Consider the following 15,430-nt stretch of genomic DNA (forward strand, 5'->3'; position numbering starts at 1 on the left):
TGTAATTCAAACATCACAAAATGCTTCCTCTAATCATTACACTTTGCAAAGAAAAGACTTAATATGTAATTCCACCCCCCTATGAAATCACAGAATGGCAAACAAGCCATTAGTTTGCTTTCTCTTGGTGGTGTTAGTCACACAGCATCTTTAAATGCCAAGGGGACATTTTAAACAGTGAATAAAAACACTGAGTTACAGGCAATGCAGGTTAATATTGCATCCAAAACAATGTACAGCTAACACTCCTGCACTACTACACTGGAGTCTCACTACAGATAACATGCATGCAAACATGTTTCTCACCCAGGCAGTGAGTGTGTTATTCATGCTGCAACAGAAAAACAAAATTGCGTCTGAAAATAGTCACCAAGAAGGACTTTCAATGGGCTAGTGGCTGCTGCATGTAAAACATAACTGTGTGTATATATATATATAAGTAGTGAGTCATCATACTTGCCCCAGACCACTCTATATCACTAAGCTCAAGTTGCAAATGCTGCTAGTTCAGTTCAAAGATATTGCACAAATTACAGAGGGTTGCAATAAATGAAATTGTCTGATGAAACAAAATCTGATTGGGTTTTTAATTACATTCATTTTTCATGATACCAAGTGCACTAGGATAGAAATCACAGATTATTTTGTATATGAATTAAGCAAATGACGATTTACTGACAAAAGTACATGATTTATTTTCATACAACTGTAGTGAGGAACAAATTCAAGCCAATATCACAAGTGTCACCAACAGCTACAAGTCTGAAACACATATTCATTTCTCAGACAACACAACATCTAAAATTGATCCGCTTCACCTAAAATTGATCCAGTTCCCGACGTGTGCCATAAGACCAGTTTTACAACTTTGTCCTGACAACAGTCCCATCATCTGCAAGATTCTCTCAGTTCCATTCAAACCTCACAAATCCAAGACAACACAGGTACTGTGACTTACAATTATCAGATTTTGAACTGTTAGTGTGGTTAATATTTATATCTGCTCACTTCATCCAACTTGAGTTCAACTCCTCAGTTATCAAAGCATTCAATAATAAATTATCTGTTATTGCTCAACAATTTTTTTTGTTGTCAAATTGTGCCAACTCAATAAAGGAACTAAACTGGCCCATTTTAGATCATGCTCGCTCCTCCACATAAATTCAGTAAGCAACAAGGAAACAGGAAACACACTAATTATGATAAGGAGTCCTGAAAACCAGCGTTATGAATCCAGACCTATGGGGCGGTGATGGCCTAGTGGTATTATCGTTGGACTGTTAATCCAGAGACCCAGATAACATTCTGGAGACCTGGGTTAGAATCCTGCCACGGCACTAAAATAAAATATCCGGAATTAAAAATCTAATGGTGACCGTGAATCCATTGTCAATTATTGGAAAAACCCATCTGGTTCACTAATGTCCTTTAGGGATAGAAACTGGCATCCTTACCTGGTCTGGCCTACATGTGACTCCAGACCCACAGCAATGTGGTTGACTCTTAACTGCCCTCTGGGCAATTAGGGATGGGCAATAAATGCTGCCCAGCCGCGACACGCTCTTCCCATAAATGAATGAAGAAAATCCAGACCTAACACACAGACTACCTGGTTGTTCATGGGCGAATGGGCAAAATGAGAAAATACAAACACTGGACCTAATGAAACACTAACCAATTTAAATTTGCATCCAATTCAAAGGTCTTCATTCTTCTGGATACAACCAGATGCAGCAGAATTTGTACATAAAAACTGCAGGGCCGCAAAAATGCTGCTCTATTTGATGTATTGATTAAATAAATCTAGAATAAAAAGCTAGCATCAGTAACAGTTACCTTGGGACTACTGGATTGTTGCAAAAATAAACTTGCTTCACTAGTATCTTTAAGGGAGGAACTTTGTCATTTTTATCTGGTCTGGCCTATATGTGATTCCGATGTGATATGTAATTGCCGATATGTACATCATTGTAGTTGATTCTGAACCTTGCTCGCAAGCCAATATATTCAGGAAGGCAGCTCTCAAGGGTAAATTAAGGGTGGGAAATAAATTGACAGGTTGGGACCATAGTGATATAACTTAGAGACCACTCATGACCTATGTTCCCTTTGAGCTTTTTTTTGCTGCCATGCGGACCTCCAAGGACCATGCATGGCAAGGGCTTCAGAAAGCAGAAACTGTTCATCGTCACACCAATTGACGTGCATGGAGTGTCCCAGCTGGTGTGCGGCCATGCAGCTTAGAAGGGACATAGCACATGAACTATTTGTCCATCTCCTGCAGTTCTCAGTGAATTTGTGCTTTCCCATCAATTATCACATAACAGTTCAACATCTGATAAAATGATGTTCTGGAACCAGAATTTAGATAGCAGTGGCAAAAGACACATGTGGCTACTTGCATGAAACCCTTGGGAGTGCAGGACCAATGAGGTCTGATCCCACCAGAAGTGAAGTAATAATAACTGTAATTTCAGAATTAAAACAAAATCTGTGTCAGTTTAAGGCAAAGGATATCACTCAGCATTTTCTCATGGAGAGTTCCTCAATTATAGATGTATCTGAATCCTTGCTGCTAATAAATGTAGTGATTTGTTTAAGGTTTTTGACGCTTTTATTGCTGCACTTCAAGGTATTAGTGTAAATTACGCAGAGCAGAATTTTTTATGCTTCAACTGCATACCATCCTCTGATAACCCTCCAAAGAGCACCCATTGTATTTCTGTAAGCGCACATCTCCCATGGCTAATCCCCCAAGACTGCACTTTCCTTGCTACTACGGGACAATTTACCATGTCCAATCCACCTAATCTGTTAATCTTTGGACTGTGGGAGGAAACCCACGCAGACACAGGGAGAATGTGCAAACTCTGGAATCGAACCCAGGCCCCCTGGTGCTTTGGGGCAGCAGTACCGCCCTACTTGTTTCAATTAATTAATTGGAGAAAAAGAGAGCACGAGTGCTACGGACCAGTGATTGTGCAAAATGGCAAGCTGCACATATGCTGGAAAAGTGACACATCCCCTCTTGCCTGGTGGGAACAAGATGGAATAACTTTTAAAATATTTTAAAGTTTTTAAACCCGAACGTGGCTGGAAAAACCTGCTTCTGTCACTCATCCCCAAATGTGCTAGAATGGAGTGGCTTCCTAGGCCATTACAGAGGGCAGCTTTGGTTCAACAAAACTGGTGTGGGGCAGAAGTCAAAATTAAACCAGACCGGGGAAGGACAGTAGGTTTCCTTCCCTAAAAGGCATTAGTGAACTTAGATTGTTTTTTAAAAGCATTTGACGATAACCATTATGGTCACCCATTACTGAGAGTAGCTTGGGGTTCAAGTATCCTGTGCCTCAGAGTCAGGCATGGAAGTGTGCTCTGCACTCGCCCTGACCCTGCAGTTCACTGGAAGTTAAAACCACTCTCACTCTGTAGATCATGATGTAACATGGACAAATTAAGGGTGGCACTGAAATGACAATAAGTGGAAGGATGTATGATCAGGGTAAACTTTGGGTGTTTCAAATACATAATGTAAATACAAAAATACTATGACATTGTGGGAGCTAAAATAAACAAAAGTTGGGCTTGAAACAGCACTCTTCTTCAGAGAAAAAAAATGTCTTAGTCTATATCCACAAAGAACATCACCTGCCACTGCAACGTCATAAGTGGCACTGACATGATTGATAGTTGACTGGAATGGAAAATTGGTACCCACCCCATTGATACATACAAGAACAGTGTTGCTGATGTTCTCAATGTGCCCACTGCATCGTGAGCTTGCTGCACAGTCACAAGCCAAAACTTTCACAAAATCTAACCGTCCCAGGACAGAATCTTCCAGCATTTTGGCCTTTACTCTGAATTGTAGGGGGCTAGTTTCAAATCTTCCCACCAATCCCCACACCACACACAAAAACAGCCCTGCAACTAATCTGCATGCATGTTGCTGGTGCCCTACATGGCAGCGCTGTTGGCCTTAAGCACATATCCTGTGACTAACAAAAATTCAATCCAGAGCAATGAGCCATAAGTGCAAATCAGCTACCAATATGTCAAATGATGAATTTAGAAGGTATGACTACTCAACAGCGAAGAAGACGGAACTCTCTGTCATATGGAGTGGTTGGAAGACGTTGCTATATCTAGGAGAGTCATGGTGCATCCAGGAAATCAAGGGGATTGAGCGAGATGTTGAGAAGAGGTCAACTGAGACTTAGATGGAGGACCAACACTAACATTGATCAATGGAGCCAAGTGACTCGTTTCTGTGCTGGTAATCAATCTGATTGGCATTGATCCTCACAGTTTAGAATCGCTGCTCAATATTACATACAATAATGGATAAATGGATAAGAATAAACCATATCTCTGGGACAATGCCAAGCAAACTCCAATATCAGATTTAGAATTCAGTTCCCGTTAGAAATAGGAGCAGCAATGGGCCATTCAGTCCTTCAAGCCTACTCCGTCACTCAATAAGATCATGGCTGAACTTCTGCCTGAACAAACTGCACTATGTGCACGTTCCTCAATTTCGTTAGTGTTCAAAACCTATTAATGTTGGACTTGAATATAATCAATGACTGAGAATCTAGGGCAGAAAAGGCTAAAAAATCACAACTCAATGATGAAATGTCTCATCTCAGTCACAAATAGCTGACTCCTTCAATTTGATACTGCGATGCCTAGCTCTAGATCACCTCGTCAGAAGAAACATTCTCACAGCACTTATTCTGGCAAGCTCCTCAAGATTTTTATAGGTTTTAATGAGTTCACGTCTTTATCTTCCAAACTTTAAGGAAACTGGCCTCGTCTACTCAACAATGCAAACCTCAAGAATCATTTCTATCACTGGTACTATTAGCAGAGCTTTTGAGATATAAAGTTGTTGCTATCTGAAAGCGGATGGACCCTAAACCTTGACTCACTTACCCAATGAACCTCCAGATAATGAATTCAGCAAAACATCAATGAACTAACTTTAGTGCAGACCCAAACCAGTCCCAAGAACCATGCTGCTTTCCTTTCAAAATGAAGGATAAACCAAAAAAATGTAATAATCTAACAATAACCAATAGCTTTGTGTAAAATAACACTTTAGGAAATACTGTATTTTCCAAATAAATCTAGCAAGAATTCTTAAGAAGCACAGAATATATGAGATATAAAGTTATTTAAATTAGCAACATTTTACACTTGTGATATTCCAATTTGCATTATTACAGTGGTAACTAAAATAATGAGCAATTAATAAAGGAACCGATCTAGAAAAGAATCCTCGTTCAAAAATAAAGTTATGGATTGTTCCCACCAGTTACTACTTTACAAAACAAGGACACAGGTATCACAGAAATGCAAGAACTAGTTGTGTACTATATAACTCACCAGCTTTGATGCAAAATGAAGCAACAGCCACAAATTCATCCTGCAGTTCTCAGAAAAGACCACGATCCTCAGTGAGAGAGCTGATGCTTGAGTTCTAATTAACATTGGTTGAGGTTTAGGTGAGGGAAATGTTTTACATATGTATGATTTATTCATTCTTAGTGTTAGATATGTGAACCTGCCTAATGGAGAGGTCCAGAAGTGCAGAGTATACTCATCAGCTTTCCAGGTGAAAGGAAATTAAGGGAGTGACAAAGCTCAGGATACAAATATGTGGACTATATTGAAAATCATAGCAAGGAATTACAAACAACAGGGCCTGTGACACATGAATCAGCTTCTCTTCCATACACTCCATTGGACTCAAGTTCGAAATCCTAAAGAACACTTAGATCTCCAGCGATTATAATTTATTCAATTGATTCTCAGGTCAGCTATGAGGTCCATAATATCTAAATGTTCCCAAGCAGGAATTAAGGTAAAGCAAAAGTTCAAGCATTTAATTGTGAGACTGGCTGGTGGAGTAAACACATGATCTATTATAATCCAGAATGCTGCACTGGGTAAAGTTTGTCCAATAATTCTTAGTACATACCAATGTCTTAGTCTGGAAGTACCATGGGGCTTTTTGGAGTGTTTCATTGTCATGGAATTTCATTGTGGAGTCCAAAAAAAAAATTCAATCAGAATCTGATTAATTTAGTTTCCCTCCTTCGAATTCAGATTTTGAATGTTCAGGTTTTTCTTGTGTTTATTGAGGTGAAACATGTGGGCAAGACATGAAATATATCATTAAGTACGCGCAGTAATAATCTGTGAAAAGGGCTCCCTAATGGGCCAGCATAAGGTTGCCCCACTTCCTGTATCAGACAGCCCTTAGAATCTTGGTGAGATTGGCAGTTTAGTGTCAATAAACAGCAGTTTTGAGAGACTACCCAAACTCATTTTGCATTGGGCCCTTAAAAACCAGAGATATGTAAACCAGATTTAAACTCTCAACTCCTGCTATGAGGCAGCAGTGTTATTTTTTGCACTGTCCAGTCCTCCCACAGATTTTCCCTTTATCTGTGTCAGGCATATGGGAAGACCTTCAGTCCTTAAGTTCAAAAATGGCAGAAATCCTTTAGTGGATTTAAGGTCCTTATCTCAAGTGTGCTCAATACTTCCAAACAATCAAACACTGACCTCAAATCCTTGAACAGCCTATAAGTATACAATTTCATTGGTAATTGAAACACAGTTAAAACACAGCACCTCCAAAAAAGACAGGGACTATAATCCTCAAGCCATGTGCATATGAGATCAAGTAATACTGATACAATCTAGGCATAAGGAGTAATGCAGTTTTAAAAAAAAGCAGAACTTTACCTTTATGATTCTAAAGGGATCGCAACATGGATTTTAAAGCCATGGCTCTGAAAGGATTTGGTGTTTATTGGTTTGAAGAAATTGTCTTCTTTATAAAAATACTACTCTGTTCTTTTAAGGAAAAAAAAAAGATTTTCCCATACTAAACCTATGTGTATTGTACCCGTGTTTCTTCTTTCTATTGACTACAAGCAGTGCGAATGACAACACATATCAAGAAGCCTTTTCTCTCATTTCACTGTACAGCAGCGTAATTTTAAACAAATGAGCCGGCTGAAGGCTCAGCAGATGAAAGATATCAGATGTCAGAGCAGTAGATTGCCAGGCAGTATCTCAAACATGGAGGTCAGGTAACGACAAAACCCTCGAGAACAAAGTTTCAGCAGTTTGTTATCTGCTTAAGCCCTAGAATCACTACCATGGTATGGCCAGGATTTCAGTATCATAAAGTGGTAGACCTCAGAAACATTTGCACGATGTCCACTTGAACCGTGATTTGGAGGTTTTGTCTTTCTAAATAAAAGGTTGCAATGGAGAAAACATTTAAATCATATCACACATGAATGGTCTACCGGTGGCTGCTGGGCAGACATGATCAACATGGAGCAGTTTTATTACACGAGTTAGAAACGTGAATGAAGATCATAGCATGCAGGTTTCTATAAAATTTTAAAAATGTTTTTGTGGTCATCTCCTAATTACTTCTAATGACAATACAGTTGCCTGTAAACCAGATGCTGTATCCTGTATTTGACTTATGGATTCTATTAATATTGAATCGATAGTGGGTGTTTGCTCTGATAACACAGGCAAGTTACAGTAATACCAGATGTGACAGGTACTCACAAGCCATGTATAACAGTCTCAATGATTGTAGGTTTTTTTTTTGAGGATGAAATAAAAGGGGAATGACCAGTCAGCCAAACAGGGTCACCAAAGATGGCCTTTGCATGCCTGCAATAAGAGTGCACTGGCTCAAATTATGTCACTGCACCACAGTAAAAACATCAACTCTCTGTGCAGCTTCAACACAGGTAGCCTGCACTGCACTCAGTACAACTCAGCAGCCAAGCGCAAAAGTGATCAAGGGTAATTTCAAATTAATCAGCAAATATTCCGCCTGCACCTTCCCAGGTGGCCCAGCTCATACAAACCAATGCAAATTCACAGCCGCCAGTCACTGATTACGATTCACTCCACATTTTGTTTGGTACACATGTAGCCCGACTGCATTTCAAATTTGCTTTGATTCAAATCTGTGAATACCCACACACCCGGTGAGGTGGGGAGGCAAAACTTGCCTTGGGTAGGCCACACCAGGCAGGTACTATCATGTCATTTCAGCCATTAAATGCCTTGCCCATATCCAATTCCAGTGATATCAATAAAACAGGATAAGATGTCAATACAATACTGCCGAATTATTTATCTGCCCAAGTCGAGTTTCACCCCCAAAATGTCAAAAGACTAATGAACTGTTATTCCAACAACATATTCAAGGCAGCGCCATAAAGGATAGATTTTATATGACGTGCTTGTTCCGTAAAAATAGTTACCCAGCACCTGCACACAGACACCAAAAGAAGCTAGTATTAACAAGCCAGTTAACCAATATTCTGCTGTTGAAACTCCATTCAAGCCCCCCTATTGTTCCTTAAATACCTTAAGTAATTGGATATGAGGGGTCCTTCTTCTACGTGCGGAGATGATCCCTTTAGAAACATTACTGCCAGATCAGTACTGACCAGTTTAAGAGTTACAAAATTACAGCAATTCTTATACTATCTGGTGCTGACTGATCACAATTTAAATAGAAACAAAAAAAAAAATACTGTTGGTCTTTAAGTATGACTGGGAGAAGCAGAATAAAGTTTCATTTTTGCAATGAAGGAAGGAATAAAGGCAAGAAGCAGGAAGATGGTAGTTTGTTAGACTCCAAAAACTGTGCTCTTTGAACGACATACTCAATCCTGTGAAACCAGGCCAGATGTCTTGCAAAGGTGCTCCATGGGTTAATCTCGTCTACGTGGAAGCATCTCTAACATGGTCTCTGCTATTCCCAGGAAGTAAACAACTTGTGCGATGCCAAAGAGAGGTGCAATGACCAGGGCTCTGCAGTATGCTCCCTTCAGGAAAGCTCTTGCTCCTTCATTCCTCCAGATTTTCCTAAAATGAGCAAAGAAAACAGGAAATCAGAATTGTTCCAAGAATTCAAACACCAACGTGAATGCCAGCAAGCACTGCTACACATAGACCAACATGGCCATTACCAAAAATTAGTTTAAGGTGGAGGTTTTGCACATTTCTGAGCTCCGTGACCCAAGTGAGCTCCTAATCTTAGGCAGGTCTCCACCCGGAATCTGATGCCCGGCACTTCCCGCAAGACTGCAGTGCCAGACGGAGTCGTTGGCATCTGGAAGAATGAGCAGCAGTTGTTTTGAAAGATGTAAGATTAAGCAAGGGATTGACAGGTCACTGCCAAGAGAATATTTTTTAGTTGTCAAGTAGGACTAGGGGCCACTGTTGCAAAATGAGGGCCTCCGGGTGAACATGGAGATGAGGTGGAATTTGTTTTAAGAGATTAGTTAATGTTTGGAATTCTCTTTCCCAGTGAGCAGTGAAGGTTAGGTCATTGCATATCTTTAAGGTTGTGGTGGACGGATTTTTGATTGACAAGAGTTTCAAGGGTTATGGAGGACAGCCAGGGAAGGGAGCTCAGGGCATCACATCAGATCATTCATGATCTTCCTGACTGGCAAAACTGGCTTGAGGGGCCCTAATGGCCTACTCCTCCTTGAATTCCCCAGTTCTTATTAAAATCATATGCAGCACAACTCATACACCAACCAGAGTCTGCTTTCATGATACCAACTTGTGGCGTTCTGAGAGATTAACACCTTCACACATTTTTGCATTCCTAACTTCTGCCTTCTTTGTAGACATGCTACAATCTCAGGGGGGCAAGAGATCCATGGGAAATGAATATTTTCTAGTATTTCCTCCATGGAGCCATTCTTCACGTGTTAAGGTTACTCCATAATGTCTGTAAATCTCTAATGAAGACGTCCATAAGCAATTCAGCAATGGAGGCACTGAAGCAAATTTGATCCAGTCATCTTTTGACATCCAAATGCAAACACCTTCCATTGGCAGTTGTCAGATAATAATCAGAAAGTAAAGTCCTTGCAGTGATTTTCTCTGCCTAATTCGGATTACCGAACCCAGCAACATTGGAAGAAAAGCAGTCGTGATAATTATAATCTCTTTCATTGAGCCATTTCTACCAAGATTGATTCTAAATCAAAGTACACACTTTACTAAACCCTTTTCAAAATATATCAAAAGTTATTTGCATCGGGTAGAGTAACAATGTGGTAATGTTAGTGGTCTAGTATTCCAGTAAAGATCTAAAGATCTGTTAAGAGGAGTTCAAACCCCAACAATGGCAACTAGGGAATTTAAATCCAGATAATTAAATAAACCTGGAAGAAAAAGCTGGTCTCAACAAGTCATCATGAAATCACCACATTGTTCCAAATAAACCATCAGGTCCATTAATGTCCTTGAGAAGCAAAATCTGCCATTGTGGCCCTATGCCAGAACAAGAGCAGCAATGAGGTTGATTCTTCATCCGTCCTCTGAAATGTTACATCAAAGAACAAGATTAACACTCAAGTAGGAACACTCCTGCCCCCAGTGCATACAGCTTCCTGCCTTGGGAATATCACCATGTTTCTTCCTCCCACTGCGTTAAAATCCTGGAGCTCTTGAACAGCACTGTCGAGATACAGACACCCAATGAACTTCAGCAGTTCAAAGCTGTAGCTCATCATCACATTGTTAAGGGCAACAAGGATTGAATAACATATTCAATGCTAGCAGAGCTACTTCCCCATAAAGAAATGAAAACTACCTGTAAGTGGCAAATGGTAGAGGTTTTCAAAATCATGAGTGGGCTCAATAGAGTATATAGGGAGAAACTGTTCCCAATCATAAGAGAAAGAATGAGGGGTCACAGATTTAATGGTGATGCATTGCCGGTGGGGGTGGTCTTTTTCACAGCAAACAGTTAGGGTACAGAATCCACTGCTGGGAAATGTGGAGGAGGCACGTTCAATGAAGGCATTCAAGAGGGTACTGGAGGATTATTTACTTATAAATAGTATACAGGAATATGGGAGAAGGCAGGAGATTGGCACTAGGTAATAGAACCTGCACAGGCACGATAAGCTAAACAGCCTTGATCTGTGCTGTAACAATTTTATAATTCTGTGGTGTCCTGGACAACCACGTGTACATCATCAGTTTGGAGCTTGACCAGCAGCCAACGTCATTATGGTGCCTCCACTACGTAGAGAGTTTTGTGAACATCATGTCTTCTGAGCATGGCCCCCCAACAGATGGCAGGGAGAAAGGGAATGGATGACTGTCAGACAGTCAAGGAAGATCAGGCAGGCAGTACATGAGTCCCATGACTGCATCCCACTCTCGTACAAGGAGTAAGAGCAAGGGCGAATGCGATTAGGGCTGAATTTAGTTGATTGCGCATGTATGTCAATGCACAACATATGGTAAATAAGACTGGTGAATGGCAGGAACAGAGCCACTTGGAAACATGTTTTTGTTGTGTTGACATTGATCTGGCTCAAAAAAAAGCACAGGAGTGTGTACTAAACAGTCTTGCGCACAAGATGTTCAAGAAAGATAGGAAGAGGAAGAAATGAGTTGGAAGACAATAGTGATTAAGAAGAATACCACAATGCTGAAGGCAGAGGAGTCAAGGATAGCAGCTATTTGGTTAAAATGAGGAAACAATTAGGCTACTATTTTGTAGGCCACCCGGAAAGTATAAGCAGAAACAAATCTTCAAGAAGAGTACTGATGGATCCAAAACCTGCACAAGCTCCCTCATTGACAAAGGAGATTGAAAATAAGATGAGGCACAGAAAGAGGGTACATGACAGACTGCCTTCCCAGCAGCACTGTGGTACACGTCCAGTCCAAGAAGTGCAGCAATTCAATGCCAGAGCTCATGTCGAACTTTGAGGAAATGAGGGGTGGGTAATATACGTGGCCCTGAGCCAGCAGTATCCACTTCTCATGAATAACTTTTTTTTTAAACAAAGTAAATAACGCAACTGAAGCATTAAATGAGTTTTTTGCATCTGTCTTTTACAAACAAGATGCTCCCAAAATCATAGCAAAAGAGGATACAGCTGAAGCAATATTTGGGCTGAAATCCATTAAGGTTTTAGAAAAACTGGTATTTTTAAATCAACCTGCCTATCCTCCATTGGCTGAGGTTATGCCAACCACAAAAGATGGTTGTGATTCTTGGGAGGCCAATCATCTCAGCCTCAGGTTATCACTAGAAGAGTCCTTCAGGAAAGTTCACCAGATTCAACCACAGCAACTTGTTCATGAAAGATCTTCCCTCCGACATAAGGTGAGAAATGAGGACTTGCATTCATGACTTGCAGACTGTTTAAATCCAATTGCAACTTGTGCAGAGAGTAAAGCAGTTCATGTTTGCGTGCAGCAACAACTGAACAACATCCAGGCTTGGAACAATAAATGGTTTACACCGTACAAGTGCCAGGTTATTACCTTCTCCCATCGGACAGACAGTCTAACCAACTCTTTCTTAACACTCAACAGCATTACCAATGAATCCCTCATCGTGAGCACGGTTGTACAGAAATTTAACAGAAGAACTGCTAAGTCAAATGCCCATATTCTGTAGGATCTCACCTCTTCTTGTCTGGAGTAGGTGGGACTTGAACCTGAGTAGGGACACTACCATTGTACTACAAGAGCTGGATATTTTCTAATCACCCTGCACAGGCGTTATGCACTTGTGGTGTGGATGGGACTTGAACTGAGGCCAACAGCCCCCGAATATGCTGGTATATTCATGACAATTGTGTCAGAGGCGATGCACAGCCAGACCTCAACAAATTGCAAATACACATCAGCAGAGTATAATCACTCACACTCGGATAACTGACATGCGTATGCCTTTTCATTAACACTCAGCTTCTCATGGGTGTCAGATCAACAGTGCAATGGAACTTTTAGTGCTTTTTAACCAGGTGGCTATCAAAGTTTTCAATTCACATCCATCAACTTCCAAATTAAAAACATTAATGGTAAACATTGATCCAAGTAGAATCATTTTGGGTAACAATCAGAAAGTGTTGATAAATAAAACATGATGAATCTATACATTTATAATGGTTTGAAGATTTTAGTAAAACTTGCTTACGCTCATGGCCCATGGAATTAAACTTGACAGAGCAATCACATTAGAAAATCCTGATTAGCATTAGCATCAACAGACAATAGTTCCCTGCTAATGCTCCCGAGCTATATAATAACATCTCTGAACAGGTTGATTAGAAAATATAAGACAGACCACTTACGGTGGTGGTTAGGCGTTAAAAGAGAAAAAAAAACTGCAAAAACAAAATCACAGTGATTTTGGTGGTGGGAATGTTGCTCAGTTGTGTGCGTGATAATACTTTTGGATATAAAAAACATGAAGCAGACCCATGTGGCCAACTAGCTCAGCCAGTAGAGCATGAGACTTATTATCTCAGGGCTCTGGGTTCAAGTCCCGTGCTGGGTGCCATTTCAAAGTTCTGCCTCCCGGTGCGCAAGTGTGTTCAAACCAAATCTTTGCTGTGCTGTTGAGTTCCACCTAGTCCACAGTTGTAATATCTCTGAACAGATCGATTAGAAAATATCCATAAAGCAGGCCCATAAATTCATGGTGATTTGGTGGTTGGAAGTGTGGTTCAGTTGTGCGTGATAGCATTCTGGGCGTAAAGAAAAATAAAGCAGATCCATGTGGCATCTCTTGTAGTGCAGTGGTAACATCACTACCTCTGAGCCAGGGGCCCTGGGTTTAAATCCTACCTGCTCCAGAGGTGTGTCACAATATATCTGAACAAGCTGATTAAAAATAACAGTAAGACTCAAAGCAGACCCACGTCCTCCGGGCCATGAGGCCTGGGTTCAAGTCCCACCTGCTCCTGAGGTTGGGAATGACATCTAGATGGGTCTGCAGAACAGTCTACCCCGGACTGGGAATGGTTCCATGTTGGTGTACAACAATAAATAAGGTTCCTTTCCAATCAGGCATCCCAAGTTATCATAGATGTCTTCAACTTTTATTAAGCAGGAATATCCCCATGTTATTTTCCAATTCTAGTTTATTACCACAAACCCCTAATCGATTTGGACATGAATCCATTTCTTCCAAATGATACCTTGATATAATTGACATTATTTGCTTCTGCTCCTACTTCAGGTTTTGAGAATTTGAAACTTTCAGATTAAATTACTGCTCTCCTTGCCTCCCCTCAGTCCTCCATAAATTTCAGATCATTCAAATCTCTGTTGTATCACATTCTATCCCACACCATATGATCTCTTTTTTCACTTTAATCCACATCCCAGAACCATAATTTTTAATTTTGAAATTCTGTTTAAATCCTCCATAAGCTCAACCTCTGCTATCTCAGGCATCATATGCACACCTGAAAAGCTTCCACCCAAGCTCCATCTCGAACTCTACAACTACAACATCTTGTGCATGCCTCTACCCTTTAGGCAACTCCTTTCAGTTACCTGGGCCATAGCCTAAATTCCCTTCTAAATCCATGCATTCCTTTAACATTATCCTTAGAGCTCACCATTGGCCAAGCCCTCCATTATCCTGCCATCAATTTCTTCATCGCACAGAAAAACAGCCCATATCATGCGCCACTATGTTAGTGGCATAATATAATGCAAGTGTTGTTGAATAGAAATAAACAAATCTTTAACAAGTACCTGGTGCAGTCTACTATCCCTGAGTATGTGTCTTCATTCACTCCTCTTTGAAGAGATTGAAGTCTTGTCTTTATTACTGATGAGGAAGAAGAGATAATTTTTTTACTGCATATAGCAAACGAAAGAATTTCATGTGACAAATTAGTTTTAATCCTAGCTGTCATGTTGGCCACAGTTCCAGGAATGAAGACTGCTTTTAAACATCATATCACTCAACTGGCCACATTTGATGGGTGAATCCAGTTACTGAATAGTGATCATCACATCCCAGTCTTATCACGTGCTCAATCAATAATGACACACTTTGACCTTACTGGGCAAACATGACGTAAATATTCCTTATTATCATCACTAATGATTTTTTTCTCATTTAGCATTGATGCATTACAATCAACTGTAATATTCCTACTGCAACTCAGGTGGGATCAGCTCATTTGAGCTCAGTTCAGGAACTGAAGCACTGCAAACTCTCCAGAAAGACAGTTTGTCACTGTCTGGCCTAAATGCTTATTTGGCAAAGTCAGCCTTTAACTCAAGAGTCCATCTTCTCACTGGCAGCACGCAATGGTAAGATGGCCTTATCAAACTTTCTGGGTATGGTGGGAGGAATGGATAGGTGTTTGGAGTTGGAAGCCCTTTTCTACAGGTTAGCTGCCGACAACATGGACAATACTCCTGCTTTTCTCTCCACAGGAATTTTGGGACACTCGAGCCTATTGTGCTTTGCAGGTTTTCAAAGCATGCCTTCTGGTTTAGATAACACAATTTAACTATTAATATGTTTAATGTGTCTTGTAAATACCTTTTATTTGCGTACTTTCTCTAATTGCATCACATC

At 40.4% G+C, this 15,430-nt stretch overlaps 1 protein-coding gene across 1 annotated transcript in view; it reads right to left on the reverse strand.

Annotated features, from left to right (window-relative positions):
- The window catches only part of LOC109912099 (mitochondrial glutamate carrier 1), a 147,097-nt gene that overhangs the window by 39,860 nt on the left and 91,807 nt on the right, over positions 1-15,430 (reverse strand). Inside the window, exons 9-10 of the mRNA XM_048607286.1 lie at positions 14,593-14,668; positions 8,721-8,922 (exon numbers count right to left, since the gene is read on the reverse strand). Coding sequence (XP_048463243.1) covers positions 8,769-8,922; positions 14,593-14,668 — 230 coding nt within the window. The 3' untranslated portion in view covers positions 8,721-8,768. The remainder of the gene's footprint in view (positions 1-8,720; positions 8,923-14,592; positions 14,669-15,430) is intronic.

This window comes from Rhincodon typus, chromosome 17 (genome assembly GCF_021869965.1).
Source record: "Rhincodon typus isolate 14 chromosome 17, sRhiTyp1.1, whole genome shotgun sequence".
Classification (NCBI taxonomy): Eukaryota; Metazoa; Chordata; class Chondrichthyes; order Orectolobiformes; family Rhincodontidae; genus Rhincodon; species Rhincodon typus.